The sequence below is a fragment of the Callorhinchus milii genome, unplaced genomic scaffold (genome assembly GCF_018977255.1).
Source record: "Callorhinchus milii isolate IMCB2004 unplaced genomic scaffold, IMCB_Cmil_1.0 Scaffold18, whole genome shotgun sequence".
Taxonomy (NCBI): Eukaryota; Metazoa; Chordata; class Chondrichthyes; order Chimaeriformes; family Callorhinchidae; genus Callorhinchus; species Callorhinchus milii.
Genome location: NW_024704759.1, coordinates 7,718,654 through 7,740,239, shown reverse-complemented (window position 1 = coordinate 7,740,239; position 21,586 = coordinate 7,718,654). Strand labels below are relative to the sequence as shown.

General features: G+C 40.9%; 1 protein-coding gene across 1 annotated transcript in view; it reads right to left on the bottom strand.

The window, feature by feature from the left end:
• Positions 1-9,770: 9,770 nt before the first annotated feature.
• Positions 9,771-21,586, bottom strand: part of LOC103191199 (pleckstrin homology domain-containing family G member 4B) — a 30,015-nt gene continuing 18,199 nt past the window's right edge. Inside the window, exons 12-20 of the mRNA XM_042341858.1 lie at positions 20,206-21,065; positions 19,821-20,073; positions 19,119-19,208; positions 18,051-18,275; positions 17,494-17,664; positions 17,022-17,199; positions 14,072-14,329; positions 13,662-13,891; positions 9,771-10,760 (exon numbers count right to left, since the gene is read on the bottom strand). Coding sequence (XP_042197792.1) covers positions 10,755-10,760; positions 13,662-13,891; positions 14,072-14,329; positions 17,022-17,199; positions 17,494-17,664; positions 18,051-18,275; positions 19,119-19,208; positions 19,821-20,073; positions 20,206-21,065 — 2,271 coding nt within the window. The 3' untranslated portion in view covers positions 9,771-10,754. The remainder of the gene's footprint in view (positions 10,761-13,661; positions 13,892-14,071; positions 14,330-17,021; positions 17,200-17,493; positions 17,665-18,050; positions 18,276-19,118; positions 19,209-19,820; positions 20,074-20,205; positions 21,066-21,586) is intronic.

Here is a 21,586-nt window from a genome sequence, read left to right as displayed (position 1 = left end):
TTGCCAATTAGAAAAGAAAACCTAATCAGAGAACTATTGCGAGGAAGGCATATCTTAACCCATATTCTATCAGCTGTTCCCAAAATGCTCTGCTCCCTGAATTGCCCAATTGTGTTTGGAGAAATCAGTTCAAAAACTGCCATTAAAAAAATGCACCAGTAGAGAATGCAAAGTAAAGCATAACAATACAATACAAAATTACATTTGTAAAGCAGTTTACAGGTCAGAGATTAGGACCCGAGTCGGGTGGTGGGGGGGTGGGTTGGGATCAGGGAGGGTGGAGGGCAAACAGTGACATACAAAGAGTTGGATGTCCATTGACACAGTCAGGGAAGTAAAATGGTGGATATTAGATTGAAGGTGGGGGAGAGAATTCTCAAGTTAAATTTCCCAACTCTCCAGAGCTTGATATGATCTCCCAATTACCCAAAAAACAATTGTCCCAAAGTTGTGTTTGTGTTTTTGTGTTTGTTCCCGAGCTCTATTTAATAGCATCTTTTAAGAGTATTATGTGTGAAAGAATCAATATAAATTTTAAGAATTAACCAAATTCTGAACATTCAAATGGAAAGAGGAAATCTGGACTCAGACGGAATTTGTAGTTTATAATTTGGAGAAAGGAATTTGAAAGCTAATTATGATGGATATCCATTTTTTCTCACTCTGGCTGCTACAATCATTCAGGTGTGTATATTTTCTTCATTGTGGATAATGGCTGAATGTTTGATGGACTCTAGTAGTTGAGGACACTGTTGATGACTGACCAGCCTGCCTGGCAGGAGTAAGCATGTCACTGGCATTTGTCCTTCTCAGCAGTTACATAGGAAATGACAAACATTAATGGACTATATTGATAGATATGGGTGAGTCTTAAGAACTACTAGTTCTATTCATTGATTTCTTCTTCAACAATGAGTCCAAACAAAACATACAACTGAAATAATATGAGCAAGCAGCTGTAATTATTCACACATTAGCATTGAACAAGCAAGGTTTGGAAACACATACTCCATGGATGGGACAGAACTTGCGAAGCACTAGCAGTTCTAAAGATTTATTTATTCATTCTTCAATAATGGGTCCAATAATAACACACACATGATATAATGTCAGCAGATGATAGCAATTACTCAAGCGCTTTAGCATTGAATAATCATAGTGGAGATCATAATAGCAAAATCATTCAAAGTTCAGTAAAACTCTCGCAATTGCCAATTGTACCCGGGCAATAAAAAGAAGATAGTCAGACAGGAGAGTATTGAACGAAAAGATTCATAGGTTGCCACAAAGCAAAATGGAGGCAAGGGAAGTGCATTTTATTTAGACAAGAATTCTGGGAGAAACGTCTTCTTCTTTTCATAAAGTTCCATGAGATCTTTAATTTCCATCTAAACAGTCAGAAGGACCTTGGTTTAACATCTCATCCAAGTAACCAGATAGGGCTAATCAACAATTTGGACGTTAAGGCTCCTCTAGGGCAGAGTGACCATAATATGATGGAATTTAACATTAAGTTAGAGAGTGATATAGTTGAATCCAAAGCAAGGGTCTTAAATTTAAATAAAGCCAACTTTGCAGGTATGAGAGAAGATTTGGCTAAAATAGGCTGGGAAATTAGATTTAAAAATATAACAATAGACCAGCAATAGCAAACGTTTCAAGATATAATGCATAATTCCCAGCGATCACATATTCCCTTGAAAAATAAAAAATACCGCAGGAAAAGTAGTTCAACCTTGGCCAATTAGAGAAGATAGGGAAAGCATAAAACTAAAAGGAGAGGCCTATAATACTGCCAAAAAGAGCAGTAAACCCAAGGATTGGGAGGGCTTTAGAGAACAGCAAAGGAAAACCAAGAAACTAATCAAGAGGGAAAATGGAATATGAGGGTGAACTAGTTAGAAACATAAAGACAGATTGTAAGAGCTTTACAAGTACATAAAGAGGAAGAGACTATCAAAAGTGAATGTGTGTCCATTGCAGGCAAAGACAGGAGAAATTATAATGGGAAATAAAGAAATGGCAGAGTCATTAAACAAATATTTTGCTTCTGTCTTCACTTTAGAGGACACTGAAAACCTCCCAAAGATAGAGGGGAACCTGGAGGCTAATGTTAGTGAGGAACTTAAAGAAATGAACATCAGTAAAGCAATAGTACTAGAGAAATTGATAGGATTAAAAACCGATAAATCCCCTGGACCTGATGGCCTGCATCCTAGGGTTTTAAAAGCGGTGGCTGCAGAGATAGTGGATGCTTTGTTTTTGATCTTCCAAAATTCCCTGGATTCTGGAATGGTTCCCGTTGATTGGAAGGTCGCAAATGTCATGCTACTATTTAAGAAGGGTGGGAGAGAAAAATGGAGAACTATAGACCAGTTAGTCTGACATCAGTGGTAGGGAAAATTCTAGAATCCTTAATTAGAGGGAATTGTGGGGAACTCAGAAAATCATAACCTGATTAGGCAGAGTCAACATTGCTTTACGAAAGCGAAATCATGTTTAACAAATCTTTTAGAGCTTTTTGAGGATGTTACTAGCAGGTTAGATAGGGGGGAACCAGTAGATGTGGTGTATTTGGATTTCCAGAAGGCATTCGATAAGGTGCCACATAAAAGGCTGTTGCATAAGATTAGAGTCCAGGGAATTAAAGGTAATATATTAGCATGGATTGGAGAGTGGCTAAAAGGAAGAAAACAGAGAGTGGGGATAAACGGGTCCTTCTCAGATTGGCAGGACGTGACTAGTGGAGTACCACAAGGATCATTGCTTGGGCCTCAATTATTTACAGTCTATATCAATGATTTAGATGAGGAAATAGAACTTAACATATCTAAATTCGCAGACAATATGAAGATAGGTGCTAGAGTAAGCTGTGAAGATGATACACAAAGAATACAAAGGGAAATAGATAGGCTAGGTGAGTGAGCAAGAAGGTGGCAGATGGAATATAATGTGAGGAATGGTGAAATTATTCACCTAGGTAGTAAAAATGGAAAAGCAGATTATTTTCTAGAGGGGGAGAGACTAGGTAGTGTTAGTGTTCAGAGGGATTTGGGCATCCTTGTACACCAGTCACAAAAAGTTAGTCTGCAGTTACATCAAGCAACTAGAAAGGCTAATGCCATGTTGGCATTCGTTGCAAAAGGGTTAGAGTACAAGAGTAGGAAATCGGCAAAAATAGGTCAGAAGAAGAGTTCATTGAGTGCATGAGAGATAACTTTCTAGAGCAGCATGCCAAGGAACCAACTAGGGGACAGGCCATCCTAGACCTTGTTTTGTGTAACGAAACAGGGCTAGTTGGCAGTGTAGGCATTAAGAATCCTCTTGGGCAAAGTGATCACAATATGATTGAATTCTGCATTAAGTTAGAGAGGGTTATAGTTAAATCCGAGGCAAGTATTCTGAATTTAAATAGGGCTAATTTTGTAGGTATGAGGAAAGAATTAGGTAAAATAGACCGGAGAATAAGATTAAAAGGTAAAAATGTAGACCAACAGTGGCAAATATTTAAGGATGTAGTGCAAAACTCTCAGCGGTCGCATATTCCCTTGCGGAATAAGAGGATCACAGGGAAAGCAATTCATCCGTGGCTAACTAGAGCAGTTAGGGAAAGCATCAAATTAAAAGAAAAGGCTTATAAAACTGCCAAGAAAAGCGGCAAATCTGAAGATTGGGAGAGTTTTAGAAACCAGCAAAATAAAACTAAAAAACTCATTAAGAGCGAGAAAAAGGAGTATGAGGGTAAGCTAGCTGGGAACATTAAGTCTGATTGTAAAAGTTTTTACAAATATATTAAGAGGAATAGGCTAGTGAGGGTAAATGTAGGTCCACTTCAGTCAGAGACGGGAGAAGTTGTAATGGGGGATAAGGACATGGCAGAGTCCCTAAATGGGTACTTTGCATCTGTCTTCACCCTAGAAGACACAACAAGTCTGCCAACAATAGAGATGCACCAAGGGGATAAGGACAGGGAGCAACTTAGGGAAATGTTCATTAGTAGAGAATTGGTGTTCGGGAAACTGTCAGCACTAAAAAGTGACAAATCAATGGTCCGGATGGCTTGCATTCCAGGGTTTTAAAAGAGGTAGCTTATGAGATAGTGGAGGCCTTATGTCTGATCTTCCAACGTTCCTTGGATTCTGGAACAGTCCCCATGGATTGGAAGATCACAAATGTCACACCACTATTTAAAAAAGGTGGAAAGGAAAAGATGGGGAACTATAGGCCAGTTAGTCTCACATCAGTGATAGGAAACATTTTAGAATCATTGATTAAGGATGTGGTAGTGCGGTATTTAGGGGAGCACAATATAATTAGGCCAAGTCAACATGGCTTTACAAAAGGGAAGTCATGTTTGACAAATCTCATAGAGTTTTTTGAGGATATTTCCAGTAAACTAGATAAGGGTGAATCAGTGGATGTGGTCTATTTGGACTTCCAGAAGGCATTCGATAAGGTGCCGCATAAAAGGTTAGTCCAAAGGATAAGGGCCCATGGAATTGGGGAGAGCATATTAACGTGGATTGGGCAATGGTTAACGGGTAGGAAACAAAGAGTAGGGATAAACGGGATGTGACTAGTGGAGTGCCATAAGGATCAGTCCTTGGGCCTCAGCTATTTACCATCCACATCAACGATCTAGATGAGGACATCAAAGCTAATATATCTAAATTCGCGGATGACACAAAACTAGGAGGAAGTGTCAACACAGAGGACGACATTAAAAAAATGCAGTGAGACATAGATAGGTTAGGTGATTGGGCAGGTAGGTGGGACATGAAGTATAATGTAGGGAAGTGTGAAGTCATCCACCTAGGTAGCAAAAACAGTAGAGTGGGTTATTTTTTAGAACGGGAGAGATTGGAATGTGTTAGCATCCAGAGGGACTTGGGTGTCCTTGTACACCAATCACAGAAAGTTAGTCTGCAGGTGCAGCAGCAATTAGGAAGGCGAACGGTATGTTAGCATTCATTATGAAAGGATTAGAGTATAAGAGTAGGGAAGTCTTGCTGCAACTGTATAGGGCCCTGGTGAGACCACACCTGGAATACTGTGGGCAGTTTTGGTCTCCTTACTTAAGGAAGGATGTACTTGCCTTGGAGGGGGTGCAGCGTAGATTTACTAGGTTACTGCCAGGGATGAAGGGAATGAGTTACGAGGATAGGCTGACCAATTTGGGCCTATATTCTCTAGAATATAGAAGAATTAGAGGGGATCTTATAGAAACCTATAAGATCATCAAAAGGCATGATAGAGTAGATAGTGGGAGATTGTTTCCCCTGGTTGGAGAAACTAAAACCAGGGGTCACAACCTTAAAATCAGAGGCCAGCCCTTTCACACTGATTTGAGAAAGAACTTCTTCACTCAAAGGGTGGTGAATGTATGGAACTCACTACCCCAAAGGGCAGTTGACGCTCAGTCCTTGAACATATTCAAGACTGAGATAGATAGATTTCTTATTGTAAAAGGGATTAAGGGATATGGGGATAAGGCATGATTAGGTTATTAGCTGGAGTTAGATTAGAAGATCAGCCATGATTGAATGGCGGGGCAGGCTCGAGGGGCCGAATGGCCTACTCCTGCTCCTACATGTTATGTTATGTTATGTTATGTTAGAAACCTATAAGATTCTTAAGAGTCTTGACAGGGTAGATGCTGTGAGACTGTTTCCCCTGGTTGGAGAATCTAAAACTAGTGGTCATAGTCTCAAGATTAAGGGTCAGTCTTTTCGAACTGAGTTGAGGAAACATTTCTTCACTCAGGGGGTAGTGAATTTGTTGAATTCTCTACCCCAGAAGGCTGTAGATGCTCAGTCCTTGAACATATTCAAGACTGAGGTTGATAGATTTCTAAAGGATAGAGGGATTAAGGGATATGGGAATAGGGCAGGTAAATGGAATTAGGTTAGAAGATCAGCCATGATCTTATTAAATGGCGGGTCAGGTTCGAGGGGCCAAATGGCCTACTCCTGCTCCTACGTCTTATGATCTAACCTTGGAAGGGTAGTATCTGGTAACCTTCATTTTTTGCAAGTGTGCGGCTGGTATTTATAAGAAAAACGTACTAAACATATCCAACTATTGTCCCTATTTAGTGAATGAGAAAAGTGAATCGAGTGTTTGATACAAAACTTATCAATTGCTGGAGCATGGCTCACATCTTTCGCAGTTTATAACATACACGTATGTTTGAGAGAGCTCTTGCCTTCTGACAATGTGACAATGTGCTGTTCTCAGGGTTTGTGTTAGAGCTTGTACTTTACTGCCATCTGGCAGACATTCCTGTCTATGCATCTTACTGATGCATTGGAACCTCCCTCGCCCTGAATGCATTAATTCCTCGGTAGGTTCACTTGCTTCACCATTAACTTGATTTTAATAATTCAGATATCTGCGAGTTTCTATCATCCACTGATATTAACTCTTTGTGTACCATGTGCAGAATCAATTGGGGGTGCTTAGAAGGGTAACAATTCAGATATCAACAACAACAGCAACAACTTGGATTTATATAGCACCCTCCACGCCGGATGGCGTCTCAGAGTGTTACCTTTAGGGAGGAGAGGTAGACAGGGCATTAAGGGACACAGAGAAAAAACAGGGGAATAGATTGAAAAGATTCTGGCAAACTATGCAGTTTTAGTTGATTAAACTCCTGCCATACTCCAAAGCATACTCAGAGGCCTGCCCAGAATTAGGTAAGGTAGGATGCGTCCTCTAGGGAGACAGTTCACATTCCATTCCATTGGAAAATGTCTTAAAAGTCCGCTTGAGCAGGCAGGTGGACTTTAAGTTGAACATCTCATTTGAAGAACGGCACCTCCAAGAATGCAGCATTCCCCCAGCCCTGCTCTGGAATGTCAGCCTGTATAATAATAATCCTTGCATTTGATATAGCGCTTTTCACGTCGGGAGGACGTCTCAAAGCGCTTCACAGAACACACTGTAAAGTGAATTGACTGTATATTTGTGGGCGAACGCGGCAGCCAATTGCGCACAGCAATGTCCCACAAACAGTCGTAGATTGAAAATGACCAATTTATTATTGTTTTGGGTTTTGGAGGGATTATTATTAGGCTCTGTGTGGAGTAAGGAAACTTGCTCAAGGTTTCGCCCTCTGCCTGGAATTGAACTCAGGTCTCTCGCTTGCAAAGCGAGTGCTCTAACCACTGAGTTACAGGACTCCACAATGAGTTATGTACAATGTATGAGTTATTATTACTATTATTATGATGTGAGTTCAAAGTCCCAACATGGGTCTTGAACCCATAGCCTCTGACTCATAGACAAGAGTGCTACCCAGTGAGCCAGGCTCAGTAATTCTATGCTAAAAGGCATCCGTACGCCTCTGATCTTTCAGAATACAGAGCGATACATCAACATTAATGTATTGACCAGCACTTCATAGACCATCAGCTTCACTAAAACACCATTGGAATTCATAATTACATTTAATCAGAACCATTAATTATTGTTAGCATTAGACATTGCTGGGAATTTGCTTGTGCGGATCACTATAATTTAGCGGTTGGGGCGTGTCAGCATTATTGAGAATGCATCTCTGTCCCACAGCTCAGATTACGATGTATCATGCAGTCTTCAATAAAAGAGCAGTGAAATAAATCTCCAATCCCTCTGATGAATGTAGATTATGTAAGAGACTGAAAAGGGGTAGAAAAATTCTGTCACGTCTATTATTTTGGGAGATAGAACCTCCCCCACAACCTCACCACACACACACATACACACACACATAGACACACTTCTCAACAGCAAATGTCTGAAAATGTGAAGTGGGAAACATAAACCCAAGACAAGGGAGAAAATGTTTCTTCCTAAAGAATTCATTACAAATCCTTTGATCGTTAGTGAAACAATGTTAATCGTGCCATTAATTGCTTCAGTTGACCCTCTCCCCGCAAGAGAGGGCGAATTCCGCTCAATGTAATTATTGTCATTTATTATGCGATTTCCATTTAAATAAGAACCCATCTATAATTTAGTCCAATTATCACACTGACACAGCTCAACCCATTTGGAGCAATGAATGCATGTTCCAATCTGTTTTTTACTATAATTCGCCCCCTCCCGAAAGAGTTTAACTCCTTCTATTGGGCCACAGTTCCATGGGTGCTGATCACTGTTCGTCTAGCACACCCAAGTGGTCATTATTCATCTGTTAGCTTTGACAGTGAGTGTTGCCAATTGAGGCGGGGTAGAGGAGTTGGGGAAAACTTAGCTGAGCTTGAAAAATATATAGAACATTCCTGCATTTGTTATCGCACCTTTCACGGCAAGAGGATGTGTCAAAGCGATTCCCAGAATTTACTGTAAAGTGTATTGATTGTGCATTTATAAGTGGACTCTGCAACCAATTTGCACATATCAATGTCCTACAAACAACCATGAAGTAAATGACCAGTTTTATCTGGGGATTGTTGGTCAGGAACCTTGGTCTATAACATATCAAGTATATTACTGCATCTAACATGATAAATACTATTTACATTTAATAGCTAAAGTGACTTTATTGGAAAACAATGTGGCTCCATTATGGTCTGTTGCTAGTGCAAGATTATTATTATTTGTAATAACTTAAATATTACAACATTTAAATATTTAAAACGACCGTTTGTGGGATACTGCTTTGTGTAATTGGTTGCCACATTTCGCCCACAAAACAATCACTACACTTTACAATATATTCTGTGAAGTGCTTTGAGATGCCTCAACACTGTGATAAGGTGCTATATCAAATGTAAGAATTATTATTTCTATTGATGCATTTTGTATCCACCAGTACAGTGGTGTGCAGGGCTACTGTGATATGCCAGATCAGCAAAGACTGTTCCATGGACAACGTTACTCACATTGCTGCATTTCTGAGGCGTTCACTCGGTATCATTATTTGGCAAACTCGATTTGACTCAAGTGCATTTTCATTAAACCTACTGGAGGAATCAGACAGCCTTGGGACCGTTTTCCAGTTCAGCGACATTAATCTCAATGAAGACTGCTAATATTTACCGTCTGCAGGTTAGCTTGTAACCGAGCAACTCATTTTAGGCGAGCGATGTGATCGGGATACAGCTTCTGATACTAAATGGTTCAAATGAAACCTTTAATACATTTTCAGTTGCATAGCAACACAGTTACAGTTCACATAAAATGGAAATTACTCAGTAACTCCAGAAATTCAACACTTATAAACACATTGATTCCAATTTACATAAAAAAACAACAGAACCATTAGAAAAAACAGCCATTACCTAAACATTTTACATTATATCAGAGTTGAGGATAAAGACATATTTGGCAGACATTTCCAGATAGCTTGATGGAGGATTAAGTGAAATTAGAAAAGTTTACTTTGCCTAGAAGTGAATGATAAAATTACAAAATGGGACACCTTTCACTGGCATCAAAAAGACTAGCGGCCGTTTAAAGTTCATAAAAATTAAGGAATTCAAGTGAGGGCGAATATCGTAACTGACATTTAAGAAAATAATCAATAAGCTTGCAACTGATATAAAATCTTCCTGTCAAAACATCTGACAGCCAGTATGGCAACCAATCTGCACATGGCAAAGAGCCATGAAGGAATGACCAGATGTTATATCATGGTAGACTGTTTGCAAAGACATTGGAAGAAATGCCCTTCTCTTTTCAAACATCTTTAACGTCTACCTAAACAGGTAGGTAGGATCTAAGTTTAATGTCTCAGCCGAAGGACGAGACATTAAGCTGGGGCTTGAACCCTAAGCTTCTGACTCAGAGGTGAGAGTGTGACTAACTGAGCCAAGCTGACGTATAGCATTTGCTATTGAGATTTTGTATCATACAATACATTGGGATGTAATGTATGTCATGTGTAAACAAGTGTGTACTATCTGCCTTGTGCAAACGTGTACAGAGGAAATTTCCCGTAATAATGTGATTAACAACTAATCCTGTCATTACTTGTTAATTATATATTAAAGGTGCCTGTCAACAATAACAACAACATGCAATTGCATTGCACCCTTGAGGTGGCGTAGCATCTCAGAGCGCAGAAGCATTGTCATTCCTTCTCTGGATTTGCATGCATTTACGCATGGTGCACATTAGACCAGTCTATGCCCATTAGAGCCTAAAGAGAACATTGACCCGCTGTAGCACAAAGTGCAACACACTATTAATTGAGATTTAGGTCAGCTTTAATCCATGTTTATGATTACATAGTTGGATGACAATTAAACATTTCATCCCCGCTCTTTGATTAATCCAGTTTGGAGGTTTATGTATCAACAGTCAGATTTTCCCCAATCCAGTGACCATTACTTTTCATTTACATTTCTCTTTTTTTCCACGCTTCAGATCCCGAGCCTTGGAATCATTGAATGATACAATTACAAAATGGTTTCAGCCTTGCAGCCATGGCGACTTGATTGCAAGTTCCTCTCCTTCCCTTGACCTTGGTTTGGGTTCAGGCTTTGGGACATAACATCACTGAGCCTTATGTTGCCACCAGCTGTGGGGCCAAGCTGGTTCTTTGAGACTAATGAGTCATTTTAGAATTCCGCTGTAGAGGAGCATCTGTTCTTCCAAACTGAAAGGACAATCTGTCATAGAAAAGCTCAGGTGGCACAACAAACCAGTGCAAATCTGTTCACTCGCTGCAGCTTTAACTGAAATCAAATTTCAAGCCTCAGCGCAGGTTTAAGTTCTGTCAGCAAGGCTTCCCCAACAAGGTTCAGTTTGTTATTCGGCAGATTTCAGACCTAGTCAAGAAACAAGTACACATATTAAAATACAGGTATTGAATCAGTGCGCATTGCATTGACTGGCAACTGTGTCTGTGCGGTGATCCTCTCTCTTTTAATAGAAGTGAACTTTCCTAGTGTAGTGCCATGTAAAGTGTTGACAATCAACTTTGGTTATAATGGCAAAAGCAGACACTTAGTTTACAAGACAAATGATTAAAGTACGGGAGCGACTGTAGAATGATAATAAGGCAATGTCTGTCTGTTTCTGGGAGCCTGCCAGAGTGTTTTGTATTCCCCAATTGACTCTGGCATGTTAATATGTATTGACACAAGATTCTGCAGCTAACGTCATCTCCAGGTCATAGAGAATTGGCAGTGTTTTGGGTTGGATCCATGGTGCGATTTTCCCATCTGTTGTAACTCGGTCTGTCAATGGTAATTTAATTTTCTATCTGGCAGTACTAATGAAAGTGAGCCACTGCTAGGCTAATGGTTAATTCTTCCACAGCTCTGATTAACAGAGCTTTGGGTTACTACAGCTGTCATTAGTATCTATAGTCCATTGGGACATTCATGGGGAAATCACACACATCTTAATTCACTGCATTCATTGGTCACTGCTCATTGACCACACTTTCATTCATCTTTCCCCTCCCCTCCCTCCTTGGTTCCCACTTCCAGCTCAAGTGCCCAGCCAGCAGTTTCAAGCACTTTGAGACATCCTTCCAACATGAAAGGCTATATAAATGTATTTGTATTGCACTGTAATTTCAGTTTAGGCAAGGTGTGATGCCAAAAAAAATTAATACTGCAAACTACCAAAAAGCTGCTCAATTATTGGGAAAACTATTACTATGATATTAATCACTAAATATCAATCACTAATATAAATATTAAAACAAAGATACAAATCATTTTATAAAATGTTTCTGTAAACTCTCCATCATTGCTTTTTCATATTCTTTTCTTCCTCATTCTCCTTATTTTTTCAAAAAAAATGTGTTCACTGTTCTAACATTTGCTATAAGTAAAACAACAACAACAAAATTACATGTGCATAGCGCCTTTCACATCAGGAGGACGTCCCAAAGCGCTGGACAGTCAGTGTTCGGACCCGAGCTGGCGGTCGGGATTGGGGAGGGCAGGTGGGGAAGGAGGGTGATCCAAAAGCACGGTCGAAGAGGAAGGTCTTGAGATGGGTTTTGAAGGAGGCAAGGGAGGTTTCAATTTCAAAAAGCTTTCAATTGCCCTTTCTATTTCATTCTGCCAGCTTCCACTCTCACAGAATTCACAGTCAATCCGCTTTACAGTGTATCCTGTGAAGTGCCTTGAGACATCTCAATGACGTGGTAAGGCGCTATATCAAATGCAAGGATTATTATTATCACTGGAGGAACTGAAAGCAGGCAATCAAAACATCAAAGGCTGACAATGCATTTTAAACCTTGGCTATGGAAAGGATGAGATTGAATTGGCCAGATGTAACTGCAAAGAGTTAATGGATAGTCTGACTCACATTAAGCCATAAGGACAATGAATAAACCATAACAGTTAGAATCCTCTTATTGACATGTATTGTGTTTCTCAGTAGAAATACCTAATAAGTGGTTCGCCAGATGCTTCAGACTGCTGTTGAGTGATTTGAAGGAATATCAGCAGAATTATCCTAGAACAAAATAAAATAAAACCTGTTTGATTCTACACATAACAAACAAGAATACAAAAATAATCCTTGTGGAGTCCTGTAGCTCAATGGTTAGAGCACTTGCTTTGCAAGTGAGAGACCTGAGTTCAATTCCAGGCAGAGGGCGAAACCTTGGGCAAGTTTCCTTACTCCACACAGAGCCTAATAATAATCCCTCCAAAACCAAAAACAATAATAAATTGGTCATTTTTAATCTACGACTGTTTGTGGGACATTGCTGTGCGCAATTGGCTGCCGCATTCGCCCACAAATATACAGTCAATTCACTTTACAGTGTGTTCTGTGAAGCGCTTTGGGACGTCCTCCCGACATGAAAAGCACTATATCAAATGCAAGGATTATTATTATTATTATTATTTGGTACAACATCTTATCACGTCTTCGAGACTTCTCAAAGTGCTTCACAGGATTCACTGTAAAGTGCGGAGACTCTATTTTGAAGGCACATTTGGCAGCCAATTTGTGCACAGCAATGTCCCACAAACAGTCATGAAGTGAATGATGAATTTTATCTGAGGGACTGGTGGCTAGGACATTAGGAGAGAATCCCTTCTTTTTCAAATAGTTCCATGATATCTTTAACATTCACCTGAACAGGCAGAATCCAATTGTACAAATACATGATAATGATAATTATAATAATCCTTGCATTTTGTCTTTGAGATGTTTCAAAGCACTTACTGTAAAGTGAATTGACTGTGCATTTTGTGGGCGAAACGTGAAATGATGTGCAAGAATATAATAGTGATGCACGTGGCAATCTATCTATGTGCATATACACTCACTCATGCACACCACACACACAAAACCAATGAAGATCAAAGAAAATAGTCTGAAATCTTTGGAGACATTAAGCGCCAATTTTGCACTATTTCTTAACAATATTTGATAATTAAGAAACTCCTTCCCAGAACTGTTACGTTCTGAATTGAAGGAACCCCACTCTGAAAACAGAACACCTTGAAGGGGCAATTCCAAATCTGCATCAAATGCCTCTGAATATCTTGGTTAAGATATAACACAAACTTCACCCCATTGTTTAACAAAACTCAACAGATGAGAATACTGAATTAATTTCTCCATTCTTCTAAATCAACACATGTCATTTAAGATAAGGAAACAACAACAAGTTGCCTTATATATAGGGCCCCTCACGCATGGTACCATCCCAGAGCACTAAGGAAAAAGTGCAAACTGCACAGAATGTTTACTTTCTTCAGGTAATGGCCAAATGGCTGCTCTTCTTTCGATGCTCCAGGGATTGTGAATGGAGATGCACTATGGGAGCACACATCTGAGATGGGTTTGCAGGACGAGGAGCAGAGTGAAGACAACTCGTCTGCGTCTCCTCCAGTGAGAGAAAGGCTGCTGTGCTCCGAGCTGCTAAAGCCACTCATGCTCTCTGCAGAGTTGCACTGGGAAGATGTCTCTGAACTCTCAGCTGCAGACAAAGAAAGCGGGACAGTACTTTACTGGAAGAAAATAAACACAGATTAAGACTTTCAGATACACTGAGGCAGCAGGACAAAATGGCATCAATTAGGGCTATGAAGTATTAGGGCTATGAGACCAGGAAGTATTTCTTCACATAAATCATACTTGCTGTGATTTGTTCACTTACGCCTGTCATCTGGGTCACACTCCAAGTCATCTTCATCAATGCGCATGTGCATATTATAGAAAGCCCCATTGATGAGAGCAGTGCCTCCTGAGGTGGATGGAGAAGAGGCGTAAAGGTGCATGTTGAGGGAACCGAAGCCTGAAGATGAAGAAGAAGCATGGCTGCCCGAAGAGCAGATACTGCCATTGGAGCCAGTGGAATTCGGTCTTTTTGCCTGTTCCAGAACAGCCCCAGCTAGCAGTGTTGGCATTCTGGCGTCTGAAAGATAAAAGGGGGAAAATATGTTATGTTGTCGTTGAAGTTCACTCAACGGTCTAAGTAAAATGCACGTGTGAGTCCTTTTTGCAATCGCTGGGCTGTAAATCAAAGGCATTAAAGATAAAATAATTATTGTGAGAACAAGTTTATTCCATTTAAAGACATTTGTATTTAATGACCAGTAGAGGGGGAGTGTGAGATGAAGGGATAGAAGAAGGACTAAGAGATTAAGGCCATAGTTGCTGAGACACTGATGGTGGTGTGAATGGGCAGCAGACAGGCCCAGGTTAGCCAAGTAGACGGGGGTGAGCAAGTTAGTTGAGTGGAGAGGGCAAGCAGCAGAGGCGGGTGGAAGAAAATCACCAACATGTGGAGGTGCTCGGGCCTGAAGGAACTTTAAGTGAAGACCTTGAGTTGCTGCAGCCTGGCAACCTACTTAATTCCATTGTAAATTAATATCATCCCAGTACTGTAGCATCATATGTTTCGCTAAACATATCATCACATAGTGCATCACACCCACCCCCTTTGTCAATGTGGAAAAGGACAGATCCAATCCCAAATTCCCCTGCAACCTCTCTGACAGAGCACCTGAATCCCAACAAGGTTAGAGCAAGGTCCGCTACACCAGTGTGAGAATCTCATCCGTAACACGTTGTAGCCTCTGAAAGGGGAATAGGAGCAGTTTAAGGACAGGCAAGTTTTTATGTTGAAATCATCTTCTTGATGGAGAGAAAGATTTCACTGTCTGTTTGGCCTGTGCTTAGACTCAGGCCTAAGCGTGAATAAATGCTGGGTGTTCCAGTCCAGTGCAGTCCCTCTTTAGAGGCTTGCTAACCTGGGTGTTAAACTCATACCTTTCCCTTTTGTGACGCAGTCAACCGCTCGGTCATTGATGGCCGCTTCGCTAGGTTTGATGTCCATAAAAGGCTTACAGCCAATTCCCATAAACACCCTCTCCTGCATCCGAAGCTCTAAAGAAGGAATTTCAGAATTGATAGGGACTGCTTTTATATTTGAGAAAAAAAACTAGAAAAAATTACTTAAGCATAATAATGCACTCCATGCCAGTTAGTGAACACCCTGTTATGTTCAAAGAGTTAAGTCAGGCATTGATTCATTACCTGTGTGTTCCGATAGAAAACTTTTTTTGAAAGGCTGTAGACTGTCCTTTTAGCTCAGGCATGATTCTCAGTCAATGCTATATACCTGGTTTATCTCGAGACTAGCAGATAAGACTAGAAAGAACTTGCATTTTTATGGCAGCTTGGTTTGGATACTCTTAAGCATGGTGATGGATTTCTGCACATGTCAGATATCTGACTGCCCCCCACCCAAACCCAAAATAATGGCAGCTTATCACAGCAAAATGTCTCAAACCATTCTGCAATCATTACCAGACAAGGTAGACAGAAAGGCTTCAGCACAGTGAACCTCTGGGATGAATAAAGTCCTGGGATTTTACAATGCTATGTCTTTATTAATGGACAGAGTGACAGCTCCATGCTTTATGGTCAGGTTAACACATTCAAAATAGGCCTGGAGTCATTTTTCTTGCCTTGTCCCTTTTTTCCTGAAGATAGTAAAACACGCAAGTGTGCAGATACAGACACTGGAAACCCTCCAGTCCTCCATTCTTCACGTTAGCTTGGCCAGTTAGAACTGGCACCCCGTTCAACCATGAAGGCATCATGTTAGAGTTTAATTTTGGCTTCCCCAACACCAAACAGACACAGTTGCCGCAACGATGGCTGGGTAGCAATCGAGAATGAGAAAAACTGATCATTTCCCTTTCTCCGCAGACCAGAGATGCCAAGTATAACGCCACCCATGACTGTCTCAACACAGACCAGCTAACTCACCAGAGATAAAATATCAGATATTTAGTCTACGTGGTTCAATACCACATGGTGCATTTATCTTTAAAACCATTGTGGGAATTTGATTCAGAAGATATTAAAGAAAATTTAGAGCCTGTATTTAAACAGAAGGGAGAATATAGTTAATTGCCTGCTCATTACTATTTTGAGACATAAATACAAACACTTTGCTGAGTCAAGGGAGAATATGCCATATATTATTTGCAGGGGAGAAAGGGTTAAATACGATGCAAACTTGCAAACAGAATTTAAAAGTTTCAAAGTGTTGTTAGGTGTCATCCAGATCACTTTCTCACCATAGAGGGTACAAGACACAATGCTTTTTGTTAGCAGTTATTTAAATCGACACGATTTCCTGGTAGATATCATTTTCAGAAGGCAATTGATAAAGAACATCATGTGAGATTAAAATAAACAAAATTACGATTCAGGGAAATACTTGCAAATTTTTTGGGTTGGAAAATCATCTTAGAAAGAGATTGAATTGCAGAGTTGGATTTGCTCCGTTCCCCAGATATAAAGCCACTCTATGACTTGGAAGATAGGTGACAATTATGAGGGTGAATAGACAGCATTCAAGAAGGTTCTGCATTAAGGAGAAAGCCTGAATCCTGTACTCAGTTAATCCAAACACAAGTGCGTCCAAGAAAAATCACCAAACGTATGACACTTTCCCAACAAAGTAAAAAAATGTATACAATGTAAATATTAGAAGTGTACGAGAGTATTGAATCTGAACCCTAGGATTGTTAATGACTTTCTATCTTTAGTATATATTTATTTCAGTGCATCCTTCACATTAGTTTACTGACCTCTGTTCCTCAAGGCTTGGTTCCACAGTATTCTCTCCAAGTCTTCTATCCAGGCTTGCTTCACCTCGGGAGATGGGGAGTGTAATATATAGGTATCCTGGGATTTCTGCCGCCTAAACCAAATTTCAAAGCGCAACCCACTCTCACCGGAGTTGTGCGTTATTCCTATTTCGGATGTCTAAAACATATAAGCAACACAGAGCATGCATTAAATCTAATCCATCAGGGAGAAACAAGCTTTTCATCCAAATCTACTTTGCTTGGGCTTATCCCTGGGAAAATGAAGAATTTTCACGCGAGAACGTCTAACAAATAGAATCAACATTACCTAATCAGATATTTGATGTACAGATATAATTCTATACTACATTAATGCAATTGATGTAAATGTGTTACATTACAGTGTTATCCACTTCAGGTTAGTTCAGCTTTCAGTAGCGGACAATTCTAGATTGAAAAACATTCTTAGTACCTTAAAAGATTGCTTGTAAATGTAGATGTCATTGCTTCCCTCTGTTTTCTTGGTCTTGCTGAAGAGTATAAGGTCTTCAAAGAGAAAGACGTGCCTGTACAATTTCTTTCGTCCGTACCATATGATGAATTCATCTTGACGTAAGAGTTGGCCTTGTTCCTTCAGGTTCACCTGGGAATAGATTTTCTGCCATTAGGATTCGGCTTTTTTCTGTGTTCTATCATACAGGAAGGGTTTAAATTGCAGCATAACAAATTAGAGCCAATCTTGCACATTGAGGGCTTTACAACAAGTGTTTTGTGTAATCTTCGAAATTGAATGGAAGCTCCATGTTTGCTTTTGAGCAATGAATGGAAAAGCCTTGAAAGGGACATCTCAAAGGGAACTATATAGAACTGAGTAAGATTTCAAATGACAGTATCGAAACCAGACTGAAAGGTCAACATGTGCATGGAAACTTCTCTTTGCCTGGAAACAAATGGTCCCTTTCTGTCTCTCCACAGAGGGACACACTGTGCCTACCTAGTCAGAATGGGCGGAAGTGAAGCAACACTTACATCACATTCCTGTATATCGTCCATGGCAAGTAGGTCGTTTCCATGTCGAAGCTGGAAGCGGACGATCTCATGAGCTACGAGAAGTTCCTTTCGCTCCTGGCTCTGGGCTGTCCCACACTCTTTGATCATGTCCTTCAGAAGTAAGTTGTATTTGCTGATTCTCTGGATGGGTTTCAGCAGGTAGGAAGCCAAGTCCATCTTATCTCCCAGCTCCAGCTGTTTAGACTGCCAAGGAAGAAGAAGAAGTGGGGAGGTTAACCATTTCAATGCTGAAGTTAGCCCAGTAACTTTTCAATACAAGTCTCTTGCTTCTTTAAATTCCATGCATCAGGAACCTGAATACATACCTAGTTAACCGGGCGTAATTTGAAATGTTTCACTGTGCATGCCTTCTGTTATCCTAAAGGAACACACAGTGAAACATGGCAAAATACAATTCCTTGTTACCATAAGGAATGGGTTACAAAATGCCACAAACGGTCACCCTGATTTTCTTTCAGCAACAACTTGCATTTATATAGTGTCCTTCACTAGCATCTCAGAGCAGTGGCTTGGAGGGGGTAGGCAGAAGAATGGGGCACAAGAAGATCAGAGAGGTAGGGAGTTACTGGTCGTGAAGGAAGTTATATGAGAGAACTCTGTAAAGTTCCCTTAGCATTGTAGACTTGGAGAGGAAGTGTAAAAGAGGAGCACAGATTCAGTATTCCTTTGTTATTGTTCCAACTCAGCATTTACATCAAAAGGGGTTGAATAGGGGTACGTAAAGGTGGGGGAGGGGTGTGGAGGGCTAAGCTCACAGTCCTCCTCAGGCAACTGGACTAGAGTCCATCTCAGGCTGAAGTGCAAGGGTCATGGAGTGGAAGGGTTGAAGTGAAATAGGTATGAACATCTTCACCTTAATTTGGAAGTTGATTTTCCGCAGTTCTGAAACAAAAATGCTTATAAATTAAGAATGAATTGAAGAATTTTCCGTAACATTTTGTGGAATCTTGAATCCTAAGACAAAACGGCTGTCTGTATGAAATTGGATGGAATTGTGAGCCCTGATAGTGTGATTCCAGTATTTACCCTGAAGAAAGTGTTGCCATGACTGCTGAGCAGGAAATCCGATTGAGGCTTGTTCTTGCTGTACAACGCATACAGGGCAAATTGCTCCTCCTAAGAGCGAGAACAGAGGGAGATCGAAGCACTTGTTAAAAGCACACTTGTTGACCCTTACATTATAATAATAATAATCCTTGAATTTGATATAGGGCCTTATTACATTACTGGATGTTTCAAAGTGTTTCACAGGATTTCACAGTAAGTGTAGTGACTGTATATTTGTATGTGCCACAGCCAATTCTCCACACAAACAATCCTGGAATGAACGATTCATTTTCCTGAGGGTTGTTGGCCTGGACACAGGAGAAACTCTTTTCTCTTTTCTCTTCTCTCATTGAACCATGAATAAGATCTGCAACGCCTGCCTGAGCAGGCAGACGGATCTTTGGTCTGGAGGAAGAAGGCTCTCAGCCCACCCGATCTCATCACTCCAGAACCCCGCTCACCCCCCACCACCATCACAGGATCAAGCTGTTTTGTTAAATGAGCGTGGTAATGGGTTTCCGCGTGCTTCACACACCCAGCTGACCAATAACATCAATAAATAATGATAATAATCCTTGCATTTGATGTAGCACCTTGTCAGGTCTTTGAGATGTCTCAAAGCCCTTCACAGGAAACACCGTAACATAAACTGACTGTATATCAATCTGGAGGGTAACTCACATATCTGAGGAAGCTGTGGCCGACGCTAATGGGATCTTGTACACAGGCCTCCAGCTCCTTCAGAAAGTACTGGCTGTGGAAGTCATGCAGCTTCTCCAGGTTCCCAAAGATGGTCGCTCGCTGGCCCCGGAGGTCTTGGGGCAGATCTGGCCGCTCCATTTCGGGGAAGTAGTGAGCGATGATGTAACCGAGAGAGCGCACGTACTTCCTCTCTGTGATCAGCATCTCCTCCATGATTCGCTGCAGTTTAGTGCTTGAAATGACCAAGAGACAAAGAGGGAGCAAGAATAAGTCTCGATGTGACAGTGACTCAAACACAAAGAGTGTAAACCTAGACTCTCCATCTACAAGTGTATTATTGTGTGTATGTATGTTCTGCTCTCACCAGCAATGTCTTTTTGTTTCTGTCGTTGGTTCCTGGATCGTCCCAAGTAACAAGTTTGGTCCTTGAGTCTGGCTCAGCATTGGGCTGACATGGGGAGAGGGGTAATTATTGTTGTCGACCAGCTTAGTGTTCTTAGGTCCTCCGTCTTCAGAGCAGAAACTCTGGTGCCTTGACAGCTGAAAGCCTTGTGCCGCCTGCATGATCTTTCTGGAAGGAAAGCTTTTGCGTCGGATAGGAGGAGAAAAGATGGCATCTGTGTAAGAGGGCAAAGAACAGAACTGTGTTCCACTATCTCTGTTCAACCCTTGCGATGCACGGAGCCACAGGGGCCAATTAAAGGTTGAAGAGATTATCGGTATTCCACTTGATGAATGAACCACATCTTGCGTACTGGTTGTGTTTTCGTTATAGTTATGAACTCTCTTCATAGGCTGGGGCTGATTGTCTTTCTCTCTCTTCCAACTTACATCCTCTGGAGTTATGGAGTCACCAGAGTTATTAATGGAGTTTGTAGCTGGGTTATCACTGCCCTCTTGGACCTTGTCCCCTGGTGATTTCTTGTCACCAGTGCAATGATCGTTACCATCTCTTAAAGCCTTCCTGCAAATCTCCAGCTTTTCTTCCAGGAGTTGCCTGACCTCCTGACACTTCAGCCAGGTCATGTTCCATACCTTTGTGCCCTTGGTGCTGTTCAGGCCGGAAATCCGGACTTTCGTCTGCTGGAACTTGTCCTCAGAGAATTCTCCAAACCTCTGCTGGTAACCCTCGAGCTGCTGCAGCACGGCCGATCTGGGCACTTTGGGCATCCCGACGTCCAGCTGCCTGAGGTAGTGCTTGCACTCCGCTGCAAACCGTGTCGCCTGAAATAGTATGAGGCGATCCGAAATATTAGCAATGCACTTCCAGAATAAACGTCATCAAAATACCACATGGGAGGTGATCATAATATTCTAAAACATGTAATTATTAACATGCGTTATTATATAATGCTGCCAAGGGGAGTGAGACTGGCAATAAGAGCTAAGACAAATGCTGAGCCCACGTTACCACACGTAGTCAAAGTTATTACATGTGCAGCAAGTAGAATTTCTGACTTTCAGTTCCTTGCGTGTAGACAGTATGTTGTATATCAGCCAACAGACAACAACATCTCCAATGCAAGGATTAACACCTGGGAATGAACATACAGACAGAAAAACAAATGAGCTGTGGTAAAACCCACAATCACTGCAGAGTGTGACTGGGGGAACAATAATGCCCCAGCCAAGCATTACTGTTTGACTCACAATAAATGGAACAATAAACTTTTTATTAGAGACAGTCACAGTCCTGTCTCGTCAATGCTCTTAAAAAAAATTAACCAGAATTCGGCATAGCTTAA